The sequence below is a fragment of the Lathamus discolor genome, chromosome 3 (genome assembly GCF_037157495.1).
Source record: "Lathamus discolor isolate bLatDis1 chromosome 3, bLatDis1.hap1, whole genome shotgun sequence".
NCBI classification, from domain to species: Eukaryota; Metazoa; Chordata; class Aves; order Psittaciformes; family Psittacidae; genus Lathamus; species Lathamus discolor.
In genome coordinates, this window is record NC_088886.1 from 22966632 (window position 1) to 22990093 (window position 23462).

Here is a 23462-nt window from a genome sequence, read left to right on the forward strand (position 1 = left end):
CGGCATTTTAACAGTGTCTTGCTGCCTTTCATACTGCACTTGCATCACCCCTGTGAGCAGAAGAGGCTCAGGAGTTGTGCTTAAGAGATGCAAACTGGCCTAGCAAGAAAGGTCAGGAGAGGGGGCACAGAGGGGCCCTGGAGGGGAGAGCACTGAAAGCCACCTGGATTTGCACCATCACACTCCCTTCACGCCTCACATGCAGATCCCCCTCCTCAAATTGTCTTTGCACTGAACAGCATACAACAGCCTGTTTCTGCCTCCCTGGGCTCCTGCTCATGCACTGGGTTTGAGCTGTAGGACATCAGACACACCATAACTCATGTGAGATCCGAACTGCTACTGACTCCCTCACTCAGCTGGAGCCAGACACACTTTTCTTCTTCAGCACAGCCTCTCCCCCACCCCACTGCCTCTCCACAGCTTTGCTTATCTGCAGCGCAGGAGCTGGGTCCAGAGGAACATTACACAGGGCTGCAGCAGGGCAGGAAGGTCAAGAATTGACTCTGAAGCTTCCTTCCCATTTGTGGAAGGCAGCTCATGATGCAACCGTGCTACTGTCAGTGCTCCTCACTCTCATTTTCTCTGGATGGGTCAGAAGAACACTGCTCCCCTCCTCTCCTTGCATTGCCCCCCTTCCTGGCAGCTTTGATGGGAGCTCCCGGTTGCTCCCTCATGCTGACACCCCTCCATCATTCCTCTCCCCTTCCTCCCCTTCACCTTGAGGCTGAAACCCTTGGTAGGGGAGAGGTGTGGAGTACTCGGATCACCTTCCTACACTAATTACAGCACATCTGGCAGGCAGGAACTGCTGCTGCCCAGGCGCCTGCCCCAGGTCAGGGACACCTAATGCCATTTTTGCACAGCCTCTGTCCACGGCTTGCAGCAGCTGGAGACTCACAGGATATCACCAAGAGCTGTCTTCTGATCACAAGCACAACAAATTGGGATCCAGAAGGGAGGGCAAGTAAATTCATTCCTCTTAAGTTACACACTTGACTATTTCAGTGTTCCAGCCTGAAAGCAGCACCCGGAGACAGGCATCAACAGATTTCTTTAGCCTGAAAGGTCTCAGAGAGCTTATGGGGGCTTCTGAGGTGCCATTGCATCTTCTGAGAAGGCCTCTAGCAAAGAGCAGACTGCTGGAGTAGGTTCAAATGGTCTGATATTGCACCGTGCTTTTTGCAGTTACTGCCTAAGGTCAGGATGCACAGACTGAACAACTTCCACGTGTGGCCTAAGCTGCGCTTTAGTATGCAATTTAACAAATCGTGGTGGAGATCTGGGGGCCTCTAGGCAACTATATCCTCTTTCAGTATGGACCAGGTCATCGGGCTCACTACGCACACAGGCACAAGTCATTTGCAGCTCCAGAAAGAGCAGCTCTGCATGTCCCGGGTCTGTTTCCTCCTTTCCGGCACGGAGCACATGCTGCCCTTCAGCCCCAGGAGAACCAAAAGGGATGCACCAAAAAGCATAGCTTGCCCAGAAAGGGCAGGGAAGAGGAACTGGGTAGAGCAAACGTGTTTTGTGCAGGAGGAAGCCAGCGGAGGGAGGACTTCGCTTGGCAGCGGGGGGAGTGCGCGGTGCAGCGGGCAGCGCTGGTGGCCGCGGTTCGGCAGGGCCGCTCGCTGCATCCCGCCGCTGCCGGGAGACGCTGCGGGGCTACGAAGGAGGCGCAGAAAGAGGCGAGAGGAACTGGTGCTGTGCCGGGCGCTGGGACCGGCAGCGGGCAGGGCGGTACGAGGCGGCAGGCCCAGCCTGCCCGCCCCCCTGCCCCGCAAGCTCGCAGGCGGGACGCGGGACCGAGCCCCGGGGCGGCGGGGCCCGAGAAGCGCCCGGCCCCTGCCCCCCCGCCGAGCGGCCGCGCCGCGGGTCGCCGCCCGCCACCCGGCAGGTTGTAAAGTCATTAACTCCCGCAGCCATGCCGGCCCGCGCTCCGCCGGCGGCTGCTCCTGCCACCGCCGCTGGTGGGCCGCCGCGCCGCCTCGCCGTCTCCTCCGCGGCGGCGGCAGCGGCAACAGCAGCAGCAGCAGCGCGGCATGGCCGCCGCTCCCCAGCGCCTCCGCCTCCTCCTCCTCCTGAGCGCCGCCGCCGCCCCCTTCGGCGCTAAGGTAAGCGGCAGCGGGTGGGCCCGCGGCGGCGGAGCCTCCCTTCGCCCCCTCCTTCCTTCCTTCCTTCCCTCCCTCCCCTCAGGGAGCCGCGGTGGGCCCGGGGCCAGGAGGGGCGCTCCGAGCTGGCGGCGCTGGTCCTGGCCACCCGGGGCCTGCGCGGGGCAGGGAGCGGCCTCTCGCCCCTCGCCGTAGGTTTCTGGTTCCTGCAGGGAGTAGCCTGGACTTGGGGGTTCCCCCGCTGCCCTCCTTCAGCTTTGAAGTACTTGAGGAGGGGGTTTTGCTCTGTCTTCCCTCAAATTTACCCCAAGGACCAGACGCTTTGCCCGTTGCCCAGCGCCTGACTTTATAAAAGGGGGATAACGATGCCTGAGGAAGCTTCCCAGCATCACCTGAAGGACCACGAGGAGCAGGGCCTTTCCCGGGGGGGAGGGTTGCCAGGGGCTGCCCCCATGCTCATCTCTAGCAGAGGGCTGACGCCAGTTTAGGGCTGAAAACAGACTTTGATCCTCCCTGGCCCTCCTGCCACCCCACGCATGGGTCTCAGGCAGGAGCTTTCTCTGCTAAGTGGGGTACATGTCCAGGCATTGAAGCCCCACGCTCCCCTCATCTGTGCTCTCCTCCATAGAGGACTTTCTCAGCCTGGCCCTCCTTGCAGCACTTTTTTCCACGGCAACACCAGAACCCCTCTGCCAGTCCCCTTCTCCCTGAGGCCCAGCCTGGGGGAATTGCCCCTGTTACTGTGGCAGGGAGGCAGAAATCCCAGCTTCGCAGGGCACCGGCCGTGCCCCTGCCTTCACGGGTCACTGCGTGCATTCTGGCTCAGCGCTCCTGTTTCCCCAAGGGAAACCCGGCCAGATTTCTTTGCTGCTAAAGGGATTCTGCTCTGCAGAAGGGAAAAGAGGGTTTGGGGTTGTGTTTCCCACCCCCACAAGCCAGCCTCTATGGGGGTGAAGCAATCTCACAGGAGCTATTTTAAATGCAGAGAAGACTGGACACCAGCTTTACTGTCTATAATCCCAGTTTAAGGAGCAACAGCATCTCCTGGTTTGGGGTTATCTTAATTTTACAGCTGAAGTGTCTCATTTCCACTTTGTTTTTACCTTCACACACATCCACTGCCCATTCTGTTTACCCCTTAGCTATAGGGCTAAGTCAGAGAAAACTTCAGGCAGAGCAAGCTGGGTCAAGTTAAACAGATGTGAAGTCCTTCATTTAAGAGTGACCTGGATGGACTCCTCCATCAGCATGCGCACGCAAGCCTTGGCTGCTGGTGGTTCTCTCTGCCCCCAGCAGCTGTGTTTGTACAGCACCTAAGCTGAGGGCATGTGGGCCTGGGAAAAGGGCTGCTGAGCTCTCCCCAGGACAAACACACACCAGTACTGTTGCCAGGTCTGCCCTGAAGACTCCCTTACTCCAGGAGAATCCCACAGAGCACTCTGATCAAGGATTGCATAGTGCAAGTTGGCCTAGCAGATGTGCCTAGTATTGATTGGTATCTCCAGTGCAAGCCAGTGCATAAAATGGTCATTTGGGAATTAACCTACAGTTTCTCTTGCTGTCCTGTTTTCTTTATACAACATGATTATACAGAAGGTGTCATAGAAAGCCTAAATCTATAGATAGGGTAAGCAAATTCCTTCCTATGTGGGGCTAATTGCATTCAGTGCCTCTGAAAAAACTGACAGTGAGATGCCTCTCATACACACCGCCTGTTATTCAATTCTTCCCCTTCACAGATTTCCATCCTTTTTACCAGCTTGCCCCAGAATAAGTGAGTTATCCCACTTGAAGTGAAGAACCTGACTTGGATCAAGTGTTTTGTAATGACGTGCAGCATTTGCCTGTGAAATTTCTGTCACAACAGGGTTACAAACGTACTTGATAGTTTTCCACGGGCTTCTGTTCGCTGGTTTTCTAATTTGCTTCTCATCTGCACCTCATTATATGTCTAGATTTCTGTTACATACCTGCTGCAATATCACATCTTTAGCAAGCTAACATTTCCACCCAGATTAACGTTCTTCCTGATCCCCTAAAAATTATGCTGCATTGCTTATTTTACCTCAGGATACCTTCCCCTCATGGAAGACTCCTCCCGTATCTTGTTTCAACTCTTCTAAAGAAAATTGGGTTTTGTGTCTGCTTCCAACACTGAATCTCTCATACAAACTATTTAGCCTACCCAAATAGGATAAAACCATGACAGGATGAGAAGCAGCTTTACACAAACACCAGTTCTTTTGTAAAACAGTAAGGCATAGCTGCAAATGCTATTGTCGTTTTTTTTCAGGGCTGTGGTAGAATCTTTCACCACAGCTTTAGTCAGAGAATGACATGGGGAGCTCAGAGAAGGGGAGTTAAACATGGTCATTCATTTTCAGATAATAATCTGACATCCATTCCAGGCATTAAGACATCTGAAGCCACTTAGTATTTCAGTAAGTAGTGTGTGTGGTTTGCTGTAGAGAGAAGCCCTTCAGTAAAGGGATCATGGAAACTTTTGGTAGAGGATGTACAGTTAATAGCCTCAGAAGAAGTCTGTGAAGAATTTATTTCATTTTCAGCTGCTGTTTCTAGTAGTCTTACAAGCTTAGACAGGGCTGAGCAGAACAGTTTATAACAGCTACTGTGCCCCTCAGGGGTGGGCCAGTGCTTAAGGCATGCCAGGCTGCAGCAGGAGAGCTTCCCCCCCCCAAGCTCCTCTATTAAGGGAACTAGACAGGCATGTTTGTGGTCTCTCTTCTCAGACAGCGTTTTTTCCAGGACCCAGGCTCTAACGAATCTCAAGATTAGGCACAACAATAAGCAACACAGGAGACTGGGCCACCGACACAGTAATTGCAGTTTTTCCCAGGTTTCTGGGAAACCCAGCATAGCTTAGAGCTGATCCAGGGCATGACAGGGAGTCAGTGGAGAATTTATTTTATCCCTTTCAGCTCTTCAGAAAGACCGCCTGGAAATCTGATAGGATGTCAGTCCAAGCCCACCCTTCTTTGCAGGACTGAAGCATTTTGTTTGTGTCAGCCTTTGTTTGGCAGGGGGGGAGAGGGGAAGCAGCTGCTGGGGCTTCAGTTACGCCAAAAAAGCTTTCAGTGATGCTGGCCGAGAGACTGACATTTCTGCTATTGATACTGGCAAATCTGGAGACAGATATTTTGTCATCAGAAAGTTCTCTGCAGGCTGGGGTTCAAAGATGTGGTTCCCCCAACAAGGAGACAGGAGGGCAACTCTCACTTACTCAGTTGCATGGCCTCCCGTGTAGGTGCAGAAGCACAGAAATAGTTCGGTTAACCTCAGAGAGGAAGAACTGCAGCTATATAATCACCGGTGCCAAGCCACAAACGCCTGAGGGGAAATTCTTGACAAGAGCACCTGGGTGAACTGAAATATGGTCCCTCTTTTCTACAGATGTAAATTCTAGGCCTTATATTCCTCATTACCTAAGGAATCACACCTGACCCTCTTACCTCCTTTAGGCAGAGCCCTCACTCAAGCCCAGACAGAACCAGCCTTACAAAGACTGGACCTACTCACATTTCCTGCTCCATTGTTTCTAGCCTGCTCTGATTCTTTTATTTGCAGAGTGCAAATTAGAGCAGTTCCAGCATCTCCTACAACAAGGAGAATGCAGAAGAGTTGTTTTTAAGCACCTTTGATTTATCCTACAAGGAGGAGGTGGGGGAGAGGAATTCACTTGGCCAGAAGGTAACTCTTGGGATTTGCTGAGGAGTTTGGGGAACTAAAGCTAGGAGCTAATCTAATCTGGAGTCTTTCCCACAGTCTTTAATTTACTATTGGAAAATTTGGAAAATGCAAGTATTACTAATGAAAAACAAGAACCATTTGTGTGTCACGGTTAGTGCAAATTTGTTTCTGACAGTATAATAAATTCAGCACAGATTGAAACCAGCTGTCACAGCTCTAAGTACCTGGAGTTCCCCCTCTGCGTCACCAGGCCTAGGACTGGTGTAGTCATGCTGTAAGTCTTACTGGCCAAGGGGACAGCTCAGCATTGTCCTTACTTACACAAGAAAATAAGCATTCCTAGGCAAAGATCGGCAAGGGAGCTTGGTCATGGAAAACCTGAGAGCCAAATCAATCTACTTTAAAAGTGATTGATTACTGCAGCTCAATGAGGAAGCAGGAGCAGAATTTATGGATATAGGGAAACACATTTTATTTTTAAAAAAGGTTTTGCCTAGCATCCTTCAATAAATCTTCCTTTGGGCTCCTGTCATCCTTGAAAGTCCCAGTGTGGAGAGAAAGGTATCTTATTCTAACCATAAGAAAGAGGCACACAAAGGGAGAGATGCTGATCATCCCCAAACATGCCAAGTCTCCTTGCATCAAGGCTAAACACCCAAGAGCAGTAACCTAGAAAAGAAGTCTGCAACTTTCCACCACTCCAGATACACAAAGTCTTTCTCATATCTAGGGATAGGTCAGTAGAACAGCCCATCTAACTTCCCTTCTCCTGTTTCCTTTCTGCCTTGTCTTGCCTATTTGGATTGTAAAATCTGTGGAGCAGGATTATCTTGCTGGTTAGAGTGTCAGATTTTTATTGCCACCTGGGGAAAAGCTGTGTAAATATTGCAGCTTTTAGTCCACATGCCTTCTCCCCGGGCTGTCCATGCGTCTCATGCAACTGTTTAGTGAAGTGGTGAGACACGAGCTTTGATTATTACCCCAGCAATGGAGAATCTGTATTGTGCTGAACTCTCTGGACAGACACCAGATAAATCATTGGCATTCTCCATCCCAACAATTGTGAAGAGCTCTTTCTCCACAGGCCTTGAGATGCTTATCACAGAGAAGCATAGAAGAGGTCAGGGAAAGATTCTAGCCAAAAATACCTTACAATAAGAGACCTTTGGTTTCTTTCATTTCTAAGTGTGAAAGCAACATAGTCAGCATGTCCATTTACAGTCTGATAGTATACAGTCAGACAAAAATTCTCGTATGACATATGTTGAGACAATCATTTGGAAGAAGAGAAAAAGTTAGTTGTGAAAATATGTCTGTTTCCTGTAAACTGAATTTTAATCTTGAGCAGCTCAGCTGCTGACCACAGCATTTGGTCCTTGTCAGGCAAGTTAACTCCAGCCAGGACATCTCAGTACAGCAAAAAGTTTTACCATATTACTGTTTTCAAAAATTAACTATTGTAATCACTAGAGAATAAAGCATTGGGTATTATGGTGCTTTTCTGCAGCGGAAAAGGTTACTTTCAGCGTGTTCTGGCTATCACCAAGAAGCAGCACTATGCGTATTTCAGCCACTCTAAATTACAGCTTAAAAACATTTGCATGAACCAGCTGCATCTCCTCTGCCCAGAGGGTGTTCTGTTGGCAGATGCTGTAAAAAGAAGTTTTCAGGCAGGAATTACACTATAAGATGAAGAACACTTCGGCCGTATTACACTATGAAAGAGTGTAAAGCCAAGAGGCAGACAACCAAAACAGCATACAGAGCACATTTAGTGATGAGCAAACCCTGCTGAGTTTTCTTTCACATGCATTGGTTAAGCTTTGCAGACTGGTTCTTTGCAACAGGATTATTTGCCACTGCCACAGATGGTAGCACTGATACAACTTCCCTGAGCCTTTACTTCAACATAGCAGACTTCACACACACACATTTTTCATTTTCTTCTACTAGTACTCAAACATTGTCAGTGTTTTCAACTGGATAAATCCCTTCTAGTCACTGTCCTGTGTTAAACTCATTGCTGCATTTAACACTACTCACAGCTGTATTTCGATGAACAGCAAATTAATTCCTGCACAGGCTAGTTTGCCAAAGTCCTTGGGAGTTTTCAAGCCATCAGACAGACACTAAACAGGAAAATAGTCTAAGAAAGAAACCCAAACCTGAAGCTAAAGCACAGAATCTCTTACCTGCTGGGAATTGTGAAGGCACAGCCAACAGCAGCCTGCTGCAATGACCATACTGGGGCCAGGAGAGCTCAGTTTTGGCAAAATTAAAGGCTCAGCCCCAGCAAGGCATGCTGGGAGATGGAGTAATCCACCTCTGAGAATAGTGGGGTGCATAGGGAAAGGGAGCAACAGCAATTGCAGGAGGCTCAGGTTCTGAAGCACACTTGAAAATGACTTGTGAGGGCTGGAGGGAGAGGAGCTTGGATGTGAGCTGATTTAATCACAAAGAGTTTACCTGGTGAAATGCAGCTCCAGTGAGTGATAGATGTGTACCCCCAGCTTCCCTGCAGGCAGACATCTGCATGGCCTAGCACCGCAGATCTTCCTCTTCTCTCCTGACCTTGCATCAGATCCAGGCAGGCAGTATGACCTGTGATCTGCTGTTCTCCCTGACCCAGGCTGCAGCTGGTGTTACTGTCACATATAACCCGCCCAACAGCCCTTCTCTACAGCATGGCACAAGATCCCAGAGGCATTCTCCTTCCTATAACTCAGTCTTTGAGGGAAATTTGAATTTTGAGATGCATGAGCCTGGTGTGGCCCCACAGGGACCTAGATCCTGCCGTGGTTGTCCCAGTGCTGCCCATTTAGAGGGCATCCAAGTGACATGGTCCCTGAGGGAGCAGCGTTTGGAAGGTCCTTCTGTGTTTCAGGGCTGGTGAGGAGCCAGGTTCTCCAGCTAACCATGCTCTGTTTCTGTCAGGACAGTAGTGAGGCAGCAGATGGAGCTGGCTTCTGGGATGAAGAAGTCACCAAGTGGTGGGGAGAGTGGAGCTCCTGGTCCACCTGCTCCCGGTCCTGCGGAGGAGGTGTGATGTCCCGGGAGAGGCACTGCTTGCAACAGAGGTGAGTTGTGTCCCAGCCTGAGTCCTTGGCCAGGTCTGAAGTGGCAGAGGGGAAATGGGGTGCCCCTGACCTACGTTTTAGGTATGAACCTCCTGAGTTTGTAGGGTCGGCTGTTCTGTCTTCATCCCTGGTCTCTTGGAAAGGAAGGTGGCTGTGGCCCATGGGGTATGGGGTAGGTGATGAGCAGGCAGTGGTGGGGAGGGCTGGCAAGGGAGAAGCATGCTGCAATGGGGCAAGCCACAGGCCCCCTGAACACGTCACCCACTCAGCCTGGTTCATCTGATAGGGAGCAAGGGATTGGTCCTCTTTTGGAGTCTGTGGGAGATTTGACGGAGTTGTGAGCTGAAGAAAGCTAGCTCTATTCCACTTTCCTTTTCCTTCACTTGCTGTGGTAGCTCTGACCAACCTAACCCTAATTTGTAGGCAGTTCCTGGGCTAATGATGTGGGTACCTAATCCCAGATGCCTTATGGGGACTTGATTTACTCCTGACAGCAGTTAGCTCAGCCACATCTCAGCAGTTTCCCCTCTTTATTCTCTGCAGAGCTTTCAAGTTTATTTCTCTCTGTGGTTTATCTGGCATCTCCATTTGTCCCCTACAGCCACATTTGTCCCCTACAGCTGCTACAGTCCTGGTATCAGTTGGACTGGGCTTGTGGGAGCTTTCTGTTTGTGTGAAGTTTAGGGAACTTCAGCTGCCTGAACTCCTGCTGTATCTTCTGGGTCACCTTGCTGCCAAGCTCTCCTCTTCCTGCACACCTCACTAATCTCTTACTCCAGGCTCCTGTGATGTTAATGAGAGCCGGCATCCTACAGCACAGCAAGCTCACAGGCGCTGCCCACCCCATACTCTGCCCCTTTCCCTTCTGCATGGATGCACTCCTGAGTGGAGGAAGCTCAAGCTAGGATCCCCAACCTGCTCTCCTTCCTTCAGCAGAAAACTTATTTTATGTGGGCTCTTTGACAGCATGGTGAGGGTCCAGGTGTGCTGCAGTACCTTCCATCTGGATGTAGCCTCTATGCTACCTTGCCAATGTCTCTGCTATTGCTTTACCCTGGCACGCTATGGCCATGATGGGAGAGGAGTGGGAAACAAAGGGTGGGAAGGAGCCTGGGGCTGTCCCATACCCCCCACAGCCAGAGCAGCCTGTTTGCCCTTTGCCTGCTGACAGAAGAGATGTTTTCCTCTCCATTTGGCATCTGCTCTATCCTTGACACCACAACTGGGGAGGGGAGGTCTTTGCTATGGCATTTTACTCCAGGGATTGAGTCAGATTCAAGCAAACAAACAAACAAAAAACACCTCACCATAAAAGCCAGTCAAAAGGTTTTTTTCAGCTTTAAGGAGACTGGCTCAAGTCTGAGCCAGGTATGCCCACAAAATGATTTCTGAGGCTGCAGGCAGCCTCTACTTCAGCTGGAAAGGATGGCAGTTTTCAAGCTGGTTGGTGTAAATTTAGGCTTTGCCTACGTCATGTAAAGCATTGTTCTGGAGGGACAGCTGCAGAGCCTCCAGCTAGTCCAGCCTGAGTATGCCTACAGGGTTCTTCATTACACAATGCACCCTAAGTTCCCAATACTGTTAACACATTATCTGCTACTCCTGTTCACACACACTGTTGCCTTAATCTGTGGTCTCGGCCATTCTCCATACATCTTCCCAGCTTTCAAGAATTTTTTTGCCTTTGCATCAGTCCAGGACTCCAGTGTCCCATTGATAACCCTTGCCGGCCAGAGCTGAAGTGTTGAGAAATTTCCATGGTTTTGGTCCATCATCTGCTAATCTTTTAACTGGGCCAGGCCACATGAGAGGTTCTATCTCTGCCTTCTGCAAAGTGAATCCTGAGATCAGCTTCCCTGGTCACTGCAAATCCTATGTGCTTCCATGGGAGTGAAGCATCATCAGGGTCTGTTGTCATTTCATCACATCAACCCTTTTGGAGCTCAGAGGTCAAGAGACTCAGAGGTGGTGGTTCTGGAGTTGCTTCTTGTCTGCTCAACCTGTCCCAAAATGAGAGTAATCTAAAATAGCAGTTCACCTAAAGCACAGAAAATGGGCTTCAGAGATGTTGGCTAGTCTAGATCCAGAAAGCTTTCCTGTGATAAAATACTTGCCTTGCTTCTTCCCCTTAAGTCAGGCCTAGCTTCTCTGTCATCCTTAACTACCTCAGTACTTCACAGACCTCCAGCTCATTTTCTTTCTGGTTTGCAGGCTACAGATACCCCAGGCAACAAACAGTACCATATGTGTTGGTCAAGCCAGGCACTACCAACTGTGTCAGCAGCAGGTAAGGACAACTTCCAGTACTAACTGGTCCTCACTGGAGAAGGTGAAATTGGGAACGCTGCAAGAGTAGCAGCACTCAAGAGTGCAGACAAGGGGTGTGATCGACTCCTGGGGTGGGTGACAGTGTGTCTTTGAAGGTATAAGAGATGGGCTCTACTCTCTGGGAGTGAGAGGTGGGGGAAAAGGATACAAAAATATATTTGTTGTGGGGTGGGGAGGTGGATAAAGTTTTTCCAGTATGTTTCTATTTTGCTGGAAGTAATTTTTGCAGGACTGTTAAATACAGCTGTCTGAAGGGCTCTTGGCAACAGAGGCCTGGCCTTTTGGCCTGTATTACAGCATCTCAGAGTCCATCACTGATTCCTTCCAGGGTGGACAGGGCATTTTCATCCTCCAGGGATGCAGAAGGGATAAGCAGCTGTCACAACCGTGGCTGTGACATAGGGAGCTTTTGATCACATTTATTCCCTCCGTAGCCCTGCCCAGCCAACACAGCAAGCTTCAAACAGCAGCAGTGCTCCAGTTTCAATGCCAAAGCCTTTGGGAAGCGTTACTACCACTGGATGCCTCTCTATCCAGGTGGGTTTTCACAGCTTCATTCAAAGGATCAGGGGGAGAAAAAAAACCACAGGATTTTCTGACACAGGAGAAGGGGAAGGTCCCAGGGGAAAAGGGATGGATGCTCCTGGCTGGTCTGGAAGTGCTTCCTTATGCTCCCTGCTTTGGAGAAATCGTTCCCTGTCTTTTCACAGAACTGCTCCACCCAGCCAGGCCTCCTCTCTCACCACATTGCTCCTGTTTTGGATCCTACATCAGCAAGCACTGGTGGGCAGACAGGACACAGGCTTCTCTGAGTTGTCTTGGCTAACCAGCAGTCATCTTGGCAGAGTGGGTGTTCACGCTCTTTGTGCCTTCTACAATTTTGGCTGCCTCTGTCACCCAGCATGCTTTATGTGGGGTTGGTGGTGGGTTGTTCTGCACAGGATGCCCATCTGTTTCCTGTACAGGCAAGACAGATTGCTTCACATGGGTTGCCAGTTGTGCCTTGAGGCCCAGATATAGCTCACCACAGATATTACCCTCTTTCTGGACCCACCTGTTTTTCCATTAACTTCCAAGGGGACATAGCTGCACCTCTGTCTTTGGTTTCTGAGCTGAATGGGGTGGACCTGCCCACAGCCCCACACAGTCAGTATCCCTCTTACAGGTCTTGCTTGCTCTTTTGTATTTATGTGTGGCCTGGGATCTGCTAATGCAGAGTCCTGTGTTTGGCACAGGGCATTGCAAAGGGGAGAGGGTATGACAAAGAAAAGGGCTTGCCAGCAAGAGCTATTTCTGCTAGGTGTGGTTCCCAGCTGCAGCCCCATACCATGCCCACTTTAGTACTACAAAATATGTAGCCTTGGGGTCTCATCTCAAGCAGCAAGAATATCCAAGCTGACATCAGTATGAGTAAGAAGAAAGTCCCTTTTCTCACTGCCCATCTCTGAGTACCTTGATCTGCCTGGTGACTCTCTGCCTCTGTCCCTTCAGATGACTACACCAGTATCTCCAATAAGCCATGTGACCTCCAGTGCACTACACAAAGTGGAGAGAGGCAGCTGATGGTCCAAGCACAGGATGGTACTTCCTGCAAGGACAGGACCTATCAAGGGGTCTGCATCAATGGGAAGTGTGAGGTGAGGCTCTGGGAGGAATTAGTGTAGAAATCAGGAGTATGTAGGTGCATGCCTGGATGAATTACTGCTGCTGTGGGATTCATTCATTACTCTATTCCAAGCTAACCTATATCACCCACTCCCAGAGCCTCACCAAAAGAGCATGGTAGCATTTTCTTGAAAAGACCCTGACCTGTGGAGATATACTGGCCACAGGAAACCCTATCTTGTTCTATTCCTTGCAGCCAGTTGGGTGTGATGGGAGCCTGTACTCACCCCGGACGATGGACAGATGCAGGGTGTGTGGAGGGGACGGCAGCACTTGCCACCGTGTCTCGGGCAGCTTCCGAAAGGCAATCTCACAGATAGGTACTCCCTGCTACCACAGTCTGGAGACTTCACCTGCTACTTCTTACACCAGCGGGCATGAAGGGTGACTGGCTTTGATGCGGGTAGGAGTTTCCCAGCTGCTTGATGGAAAGAACTGAAGAATACCATGCCTGCTTAAATGCCTGTAATTTGTCCTTTTCACTTATTCACCAGAGGAGATGGGTTTTGATGTGCTCTATATTAGGCTGGTAAGGTTTCCCTTCACCTCTTTACAACAGGAAGCAGCTGGGGATCTATTTGTTCCTATTGATTTTGGCATCTTGCCTACCTCAGATAATGTGAAGAGATCAACGAATCATTTTTTATTTGTGCTGTGTATTCATTTGAAACTTAAGCTCCTTTGATGAGGGTCACAGTGTTTCAGCCTTCAAGTAGTCTCCTGCTTTACCCAATCCTATGGCTGGCACAGCTGAGGAGAAGTCCCCCTGAAACTGGGCTGAGATTCATCCCTTGCAAATTCATGGCCCATTCTTCCACCCACAGAAGAAAAAGACTGTGGTATACTCAGTAGTAGTTAATTAACTGGTGTTTGAGAGTGTTTTGGAACATTTCCCACTGTTGATGTTTCACTAGTCTGCATCACTCCCTACAGACACCAGACTAGGAAAAGCACTCAGGCCCCTTTCCAGAGCAGGGGTAATGGTGCTAACCTCTCTAGCAGTACAGATACGGATTTGGCTTCCAATTCCAGTCCTCATAAAATCTTACAGAATGGACAAGACCTGCATTTCTAGCAGGAAAGACTAGCTGCCAAACCCACAACTTTTAAGAGCCTTCTTATTTCCTCTCCCTTTAAAGGTCAATTTTTATGCTACTCCTGAGACAAATTCTGTTGAGTCAGTTGCTGAGGGGCCCTGTGTTTTTTTCCATCCTCTGTTTAGCATTAGTCCTGATCATAATAAGCTTTTTCTCTGCTCTTGACAGAAAGACTGCAACAGCACGTTCATCCACACGTTAAAGCCAGACTGTTGCGCAGCTCCTTCCTCACTCCAGACCCAGTAGTGCTCAGGCTGAGCCTTAGAGATCTGTAACAGTGATTTGTAATACAAATAAGAGTCCTGCCCCTGAAGGGCAGCATTGCCCTCCTACATACACACTTGTCCCACGAGCTGCTTTTCCTACCCAGACCTTTTTATTTTGTCCTCAAGGTTTCCTCACACTCTGTTCTGTTCATTAGGTTATGTGTTCATCACCAACATTCCAGCTGGTGCCACAGACATCCTTATCATTGAGCGCAGGAAAACAGAAAACATCCTAGGTAAGTAGAGGAACCAGATGGACGTGGAGATCCCAGTTCAGCTGCCTGGGAGGTGGGAAGATGGCTCTGTGCACTCTCATCAATCCTGTGAGAGAGCTATCTGTGAGCATTTCCTCCAGGGTAGCGTAAGGGCACTTCATTTATCCATAAATCAAAGTTGTATCTCCAGCAATCAGTGGCAAGAGGGACATTTGGTAACTGAGCTCACTATGGACTGTCCCTGTTGTGAAGACATTTGTGCTCTTGTTGGAGAGGGAAATGAAGGCACCAAGCACTGAACACTGCTGACCTGATATGGAAGATGAATGCTGGAAGGCCTATAGTTCTTTTTCTGTTGGGTTTTTCTTGATCTTGAGCTGTTTGCTCTCCTCACTACCAGTGCAGCCCCAGTGTTCTGCACGGAGTATCGCATTTACCCATTTTCTCTCTCTTTGAAGCACTTGCAGATGAATCTGGACATTTCTTCTTCAACGGTAACTCTGCTATTGACAACCCTCAGAACTTCAGGGTAGCTGGCACAGTCTTCAAGTACCGGCGGCCCTTGAGCCTGAACTCAGATGGACTGGAGTATATCATAGCTCACGGACCCACTAACCAGTCTCTGAATGCCATGGTATGTAAGGAAATAGTTTTAAGCTTTCCTATCTTGCCTATACTAAAATTGTCAGCCTCCCTCAGACAAGGGGAATATTAACCTGGTTCCCAAGCCAAACAGGTAGGTGGCTGAGGAAGCCATATATTGGTTTGGCTGTATGTACTTCTCTTGGATTTATGAGGATGCTGTCTTCTTTTATCATCCATCACAAGATGGCTGTGGCTAGGGGAGCTCTCTGGAAAATACATGCCCTTAAAGAGAGTTTTGTTTTCTTTCTCCATTTCCTCCAGTACTACAACTTCAATGGGAAAATGCCACACATAACTTATGACTACACTGTACCACGGATACTGCCTCTCCAAACTGCAGCCCCTGATATAGACAGACCTCTCTACCACCACCTCCCAGAGACCAGCCAGAACTATCCCATTCCAGCTAACTCCAGAGCTGCCCAGGATTTCAATGCCACGTGGCTCACTCTGTCACCAGATGATACCAGTGAACAGCTTCCTCTAAGAGAAGGGCATGAAGATTTAGGCTTGGGTCACCCACACTTCTTCCAGACCAACTCCACCAGTCATGCTCAGGACTGGGGCTGGGAACAAGGTGAAGAGAAGAAGTATGACTTCCAGATAAGACAGATCTATCCCACAAACACAGCAGGAGAGGAGGAGAAAGCAGCAGCAGCTGGTCGAGAAACAGAGGCGGGTTGGTTGCTTTGTTGTTCCTTCTCTCTCGATTTATTTTGGAAGAGGACATCCCACACTGGTCTTCTGAAATCTAAGGTGGCTTTACCATCAAGGTGGACAGGAGGGAATGACACTTCGTAGTGGGGTGGAGGCTGTCAGGGAGCAGCAAGGGCTAGTAACTCTGTTAGGGAAAGGGAGCTGGGAGAGAGTGACCGCAGCAGAGATCGTTCAATGCCCTCTTAGGCAGAGCAGTCCCACAGCACCTGAGCTTGGCAGGCAGGGCAGGGACAGGAGCAGGTCCTAGCAACAGTCCAGAGATAATCAGGTGAAAACAAGGGGAGAAGTCCACTTTGAGGTCAGTCTGGGGAAGCCAAACAACAATTTAGGAAGAAAGAACACCAGAAACGAATGCCCAAGTCTGCGCTTAATTGGAGCTCCTGAGCAATGGGCAGAGTGTGTATGGAGCTGCTCAGGGCAGTTAAGGCCTGTTGGTGCACCCTGGTGGTAAAAAAAAAAAAAAAAAGTGATTTTGAGGCCAAATAAGGTTTTTTGTCTTGTTAAATACCGCATGCTGAAGTTTAAGCCATTCAGTATGGTTCAAGCATGCCTGTATTTTTTTCCAGCTCTTAGGTTCAATCAGATTTCCATCAGCACAGCTGTACCCTACAGCATGAGGAGATCCAAGCTCCCAGAGAACAGCCACATAGCATCCTCCAGGCTTCATCTCTTCAGGCGCCTGTGTCACCGAGACCCACACAACACTGCCTTCTGTAGGGAGTTGCAGCACCTGGCTGCCAGGGTGGCCTCAAGGAACTCCACAGCAGGACTATGGACTGAGACAGCTGCTCGGTGGCTACAGGGCCTCCACAAAGTGTTGGCCCGTAAGAACTCACTGGAAGACTTGAAGGTGGAGGCATTTGCTGGGAGTCAGGGGGAAGCAGCCAACTACAGCATGATGGCACCTGTGGAGAGCCCTGTGCTAGGTGCCAGCCCAACCATGGACATCAGCCAAGCAGAGCCTTTGCAAGCTCCTGGCACTGAAAGGTGGCACTTGATTTCCTGGGCAAAACAAATGCATGGTTAGCTAGGGAGGGAAGGACAAGCCAGTCCTCTGGTAGTCCTACTGCTGTCCTTGATGTCCCCATTCACCAGTGTCTGCCCACGGCAGCTGATGTAGATGCTTGAGCAATGGTATGTCCTCCAAAGACTGATTGTCACAAATGGCCTGACACAGAGCTCCGAGAACGTATTTCAGGTCCCCTGCATCTAGGGGATCCATTTAAACATGCTGAAGGACCTGTGAAGCCAACACTGACGTGGTTGTAAAGAAGGCTAGGAGTCTATAGCATGTCACGTGTTTACCCCTACATCATGCCCCTTCTGTTGCATTCCTCTGAGCACATAAGCTTGTTGAAACTTCTGTAACATCAGTAAATATTTGGCAGGAGAATGAGGGCCAACTTTTAAACATTTCTGGCAAGTCACATGTGAATTCTTCTCACGAAATTATATACTAAGAAGGACTGTGCTTGAGCTCCCCTTTCCCACCTAGTATACTTCTCAAGGTGATAGTGTGAACTGAGGCTGAGGGCACCCACTTGGTCAAAAGACCATAATATACACAAGACTCATAATGAGTGTTGCCTCCTCTCAGCAGTGATGTTGACACACTGCCTTGCTTGTTGAATTCAGGAGGTGGATCAAGTCTTTACATTATGTTCAGTGGTCCACCTTGCCCAAGGTTGGGGAGGTGGAGAGGAGAAACACTAGGTTTTTTCCCATCTTCAGAGACACTGAAGAGGAATTTCAATATATTATGTATGTGGCAATTCTTCATTTTTAGCTCATATTGCCTCCTTTTTCCACAGCAATGAGTTTGATGTCAGCCCTGTGGGCCATGATGACATAAGCTTGGCTGACATGTATCGGTGGAAAGTCTCAGCTTATGCCCCCTGCAGCTCCACATGCACTTCAGGTAGGTTTGGCTTCAAGTGACTGATCATGTGAAGTCCTTTTTGGCTGTTGATGGAGTGAATACTGGTATTTTTTAAAATGGCAGGTAGCATTTCAGATGCAGTGAGCACTCCAGTAATTTAATCATGATGAGTGGAGGCTTTTAATCCAATGGAGTGTGACCAGGGGAGTGTCTTGATTGCTCAGCAGGTATCAGTGCCTCTTACGCGATATGTGTCCGGTATGATGGAGTGGAAGTGGATGAAACATACTGTGATGCCCTAACCCGACCAGAACCTACTCACGAATTTTGCACAGGAAGAGATTGCCAGCCTAGGTGAGTGGAAATGACATCAGCTGTCCACAGGGACAAGATGTCTTTCTAAGGATCATTTTTTGCTCAATGTATACAGCCATTTCCAGGCTGGAAGATACGCTTAAACTTGAAAGTATCCTCTTTAAGCAAAAAGAGGGAAGAAATTTGCTGTCTAAATTGCCTGCAGTTAGACCAGCATTGCCTTAACACAGGCATATCTGTGATGAGCAGATTCATAGCAGCAGCTACTGGGTGAGGAGGTTCCAGGTGTGCAGGCATTCCCCAGCTACCCCATGCCTTTTGTCTCCCTTACCTGGGTTTTCCTTTGTTCCTTCTCTCATTGGGACTGCCTGTGGAGGTGGGAGACCAGCCGGTGGAGCGAGTGCTCCAGAACCTGTGGTGAGGGCTATCAGTACCGCACTGTGCGCTGCTGGAAGATGCTGGCTCCAGGCTTCGACAGCTCTGTTTATGATGACCTCTGTGAGTCAGCTGGGCTGGCCAGGCCCATGGAGAGGAAAGCCTGCAAGAACAAGGCGTGTGGGCCCCAGTGGGAGCTCTCCGAGTGGTCTGAGGTAGGTATGCAGCAGAAGAGCTTTGCTTCCAGAGGTAAGCAGCCAGGGCTGGGCTGGGGCCTGGAGGAAGGTGGCTAGTAGATGTTGGGTGCTAAAGAAGCCCTTGGCTACCTGCATCCTGGGGAAGCAAAGGCTGCCTTTATGCATGGCTACCCTGTTCTGGTACTGCTCAGCAGACAATATCCATTGCAAAACATTTTTTCTAAGGTCACTTCTCAAGCAGGATGTGGACCTAATTAAAGCCCTGCAAGCAAGAGGCTTTACCTCCCTCTTCCAGAGGATCTAAACAATTCTATGATTCTAAGAGCAAATAGGGAAACCGTAGCGTGGAGACACAGAGAAGCTAAAATTCAATCAAAATTCTTTTGATTAACTCTTCACAGTCTGCTTGGTACTGGACCAGTGAACTAGTAGTGACTTTGAACATTACTCCAGGTATCAGCATCTTGGAGCCTTGGAACTCTAGGACCCAAATTAAATAAGCAGCAGAGATAGAGACGGACCCACCTTTTCCTGTCCCTGCTGGTGCTCTTCCCCTCTCACCTAGTGCTGCAGAAGGAAATGGGAGGAGGCATAGCTGCCTCCCTCACCTTTGCTCATCCTTCTTGGTCTCAGCCCCAGGGCTGACTGTGTATGGCCATTGCAGTGTTCAGCCCGGTGTGGCACTCAGGGGATGATGAAGCGGGAGGTGCGCTGCTCGGTGGAAGCACCCCTCTGTGATGAGTCCCAGAAGCCCAGCAGCGAGAAGGCTTGCACAGGCCCACCCTGCGACCGCCACTGGACTGCATCGGATTGGGGCCCGGTGAGTGCCGAGGGTCTGCTTCTGCTTGTACCTGATGCTGGGGATGCAGGGCTGGCAGGCAGGCTGTCATGCTACTGCTCTCTTTTGGCTTGCTTCTGGAAGAGGCTAATCTAAAGAAACTAGAGTATTTTTGCCTCTTCATGCTGTAAATTTTGGTTAGCTGTGAGGTGAGTTACATTCCGTTACCTGGGAAGCTCATGGCACCAGGAAAATGGAAGCCCCTAACCAGATGTATCTCTAAAGACCCTTGGGATCCAGTGCCACAGTCCCAGTGGCAGGGCCAGGCTCTGGACTGAGGTCTCCTGGCACCACCAACCCTGACCCCTCCACCTTCCTGCTTTCTGATGTGTCTAAATGCCCTTTATTCCTCCAAGTGCTCAGGTTCGTGTGGTGAGGGACGCATGAGCCGCTTCATCGCGTGTCGCAACCTGGAGGGCAAGGTGATCTCCAGCTCGCAGTGCGACCCAGTCACGAAGCCCCTGGCTGTCCATCCGTGTGGAGACAAGAACTGCCCCGCACATTGGGTGGAGCAGGAGTGGGACCAGGTAAAGCCAAGCACAGCCCTGTGTCCTCAGCCCTCCTTTCCACCTTGCATCCCATAGGAGATGGTAGGAGCCTGGCTGCCTTGGAATAAGGTTGTATGGTGTGACCTCTAGTTTTGGGGCTGTACCGTTCTCGTAGTTCCTTTTAGAAAGGAGGAAGGAGTAATGAATACCCTAGCTTGCCCTGTGCCTCCAATACCCTATAGTCTGCCACGGAGTCTGTGGCATTTGCTGTCTTCCCAGTGACCTCCATTGGAGGGCAGCAGTGACCTACAGAAACTACCCTCTTCCACTTTTGGGTCATAGCTGGGTTGTTGCAGACACCTCAGCAGAGCTCTTTGTCCAGAACCTGCACTCACTCATTTCAAGAGTCTGGTCCTACATGCTAAAGAGAAAGCCTCAACAAACACAGCTTCATCTCTGATAAATAATATCTGAAGATAAACCTGAACTATAGCCCACATCTCTCTCCTGGAAGTCATGTCCAGGCCATTGACTGTGTACTTGCCTCAGAACTTTTACTCAGTCTAGCAAAAATGGTTCAGGGGCCTTGTTCTAACAATCAAGTCAATTGGTCTCTGTCGATCTTCATACTTCCCTTCTGTTGTTAAGGCCTTGAGGCTTTAGGCTTCCTGATACAAGCTGATCCAAATCCCAGCGTACCTAGAAGAGCACATTGAGTCCAGTTCGGGATTTATCTTTGAAGTCCTGAGCAAAACACGGATTCACAGGGTAGTAAGAAAAATGGTTTCTAGGGAACCAGAGAAGCAATCAAGTCTTGTCTCTGTTCTCATTTTGCTGTCCTTTATAGCTGTTGACTACATTCAGCTGAGTCTTCCTCCAACACTGGCAACGATCACAAACTAGTTAAACCTGGGGACCCGTGGCAATTCTGTAACCCTCTTCAACTCTGGCCTATAGTGTGGGTCACAAACAATACTGTAGTGCAGTTTTCAGCTGTACCCAGGTTATTAAACTCGCTTGAATCCAAATTCCCCACCTTTGTATGTGCCAGGTTCTTTGCCTTTGCTGTGTTCTCTCTCTCAGCTGATAAGCTCTGAGTTCACAGGATGACTAAGGGCAGACACAAGCTAGTTATGCTGGCTCTGCTGTGGTGAAGAAGGGACAAAACAGTGAAATCTGAAACTGGCAATTGCCTCCGTGGGCATCAGGAAGCAGAGCTAAGCTAGAATGAGCTGCTTCTCTTGGTGGTGTCCCGAGAGGGTGAGTCCTCCCAGCTAGGCACGTGTAGCTTTGGCCTCAGTAGTACTTGTCTATGCAACTTACCTGCACTGTACCAGTTTAGTCCCCTGGGGCCCACACAAAGCTTGTCAGTACTCCAAAATATAGGTTGCTACATGAATAGGCTACATGGTTTTTGAGAACATAGATACACATAAAATAAGACAGAAACAGCATCTTGTAGTCTTACCTTGGCTACTCCAGAACCCTTGTAGCTGCTCTCAAGGCTAGCAGAGGTGAATTCGGCATCCCCAGCACTGGCTAAACACTAATTACCACTAATTAGGGAGTCCCCACTCCCTAAGAAACTCCGCTCTTTTGCAGACTCCCATTGCTGCTGTCACCTGGGCAGCACTAGCTCCATTAGACTGGTATTAGCAGAGACATTATGCACCTTGCTTCTGAGCAGGATGCCATACTACTTGAAGCTCTACAGCTGACAAGCATCATTTGTTACCTGGCTTTTATGTTCTCTTTCCCAGTGTGATGCCAGCTGTGGGCGAGGGGTGAAGACCCGAGCTGTCTTGTGTGCGGGCCTGGAGAATGGAGTGTACAGGGAGTACCCTGAGAAGCACTGTGAAGCTTCTCAGAAACCTGAGGAACAAGCTACCTGTTTCAGGAGGCCATGTGCAACGTGGTTCACTACCTCATGGTCTCAGGTAGGGCTCAGGGTGGTGGGGATGGGGGGGAGGAGGCCTCATAATCCTGGTTGGTAGAGCCCAACCTGCACTGAGGTTTTCTAGCAGCCTGTTCTGCTGATGTCTCTGTCAGGTCTGGATGGGACCATAAGCTCTGCTCTTCTGCAGACCAGGGAGCAGGTGAAGGGAATGGCACATGCAAGCTGGGGAAAACCTTCTAGCATGTGGATTATTGCCTCAAGCAAGAGCATGTGCCATACTGCAGACGTACAGGATACAGCCAGCATCCAGTGTTCTGGCTTTCCCTTGATTTAACTGGTGAGCCTTTATGGAATGGAGGACAGGGGAAGCTGGGGCTGGCTCACAGCAGCCATTTTTCTTCTACTGCAGTCCATTGACAGTCCAAGAAAAAAACATTGCAAGTTGCACTAAAGAGGTGGAAGCAAACACCTTCCTTGCTCTGCCCTGACCCCAGCTCAGGGAGGCTCTGTTTCAGCAACAAAAAGGGAGCATAAGTTTGCGATCAGTGTGAAATTTACCCAGACCTCCTCAAGAACAGTATCCAAAGCAGGGACTGGGAGGCCTCACTGGAAGAGCAAACTTGGAAACTACAGAAAAATAAAAGAATGTCTCTCATGATTCCTTTATCCTCTTGATACCGACAGTGCAGCAAGACATGTGGTGCTGGTGTGCGACTGCGTGAGGTAAAGTGTTACCAAGGGGAAGCACTGGCTCAGGGCTGTGACCCTACTTCCAAACCAGAAGCCAGGCAGACATGCCAGCTCCAGCCATGCCCCACAGAGGCACCAGGTAAGTGTGGGAGGGTAGGGAGGAAGTGGAGCCCTTGGGGAGCCCTTTGCTCTGTCCAGCTGTTTGCTGGGGAAGCACATCTCCTTTTTAATGCCTTCTGTGGATGCTTCTGTTCCCCAGAAGAGGACTGTGAAGATAAAGCGACAGCCAACTGTGTGCTGGTGCTGAAGGTGAAGCTGTGCTCTCACTGGTACTACAGGAAGGCTTGCTGCTGGTCATGTCGGCTCAGGTCACCCTGACTGCTGCCAGGTCATACTTCCCTTCCATGTTAAGGGGCAAGAGCTCTCTTGAGCCAGACTCTACCACTTGAAGCCACACCACTTGGCTTGGCTGTGGAGCCAGTCCCTGTAGACCAGCCTGCTCACCGAGGAAGAATTCCTAGGAGTTAGTCATCACTGTTCCCTCTCCACCAAGAGGATTTTACACAGGATAACCCATCAGTTCCTCAAAAGCTACTGAGAAATGAGTTGTCAAAGCCTGTCCCTGCTGTCATCGTCTCTGAAGAGCTCTAGCTGGAGGCAGTTTGGGGCAGAGGCCAGCCTGCAACAGGGCACAGACAAAGCAGCCATCTCTCTGGTCTGCCCTGCAGATTTTTTACTAGAAGGACAATTTCCAAAACACACTGAAAAACTCTGTGTCACAATAAAGAGCTGAACTATGAAACTGTGGTTTTGGGATGCATGCACCTAGGCCAGAGGCAAGGGAGGAGAGGGGCCACAAGGAACAAAAGCAGGAGCAGGAAGGGTGGGGAGGAAAAATTCTTGCATCAGTATAGCTTCCAGGCAACACCAGGTAACCCCATTTTGTGTTGCCTG

General features: G+C 49.7%; 1 protein-coding gene across 5 annotated transcripts; it reads left to right on the forward strand.

Annotated features, from left to right (window-relative positions):
• The first annotated feature begins 1455 nt into the window (after positions 1-1455).
• LOC136011763 (ADAMTS-like protein 2) lies at positions 1456-23310 on the forward strand. 5 transcript variants are annotated; one of them, XM_065674059.1, is made up of 18 exons: positions 1459-2114; positions 8754-8896; positions 11108-11183; positions 11659-11761; positions 12716-12861; positions 13086-13209; positions 14408-14488; positions 14926-15101; positions 15374-15791; positions 16396-16816; positions 17641-17747; positions 17933-18062; positions 18400-18613; positions 19260-19415; positions 19790-19960; positions 21682-21858; positions 22503-22647; positions 22768-23310. In XM_065674059.1, the coding sequence occupies exons 1-18, from the start codon at positions 2043-2045 to the stop codon at positions 22884-22886; spliced, it is 2979 nt and encodes a 992-aa protein (XP_065530131.1). In that variant the 5' UTR covers positions 1459-2042; the 3' UTR covers positions 22887-23310. The 5 variants fall into 5 exon arrangements, with proteins under 5 accessions (XP_065530135.1, XP_065530133.1, XP_065530131.1 ...); XM_065674060.1 differs by having other exon boundaries at positions 17936-18062; XM_065674061.1 differs by lacking the exon at positions 22768-23310 and having other exon boundaries at positions 1457-2114; positions 22508-22626.
• Positions 23311-23462: the final 152 nt, after the last annotated feature.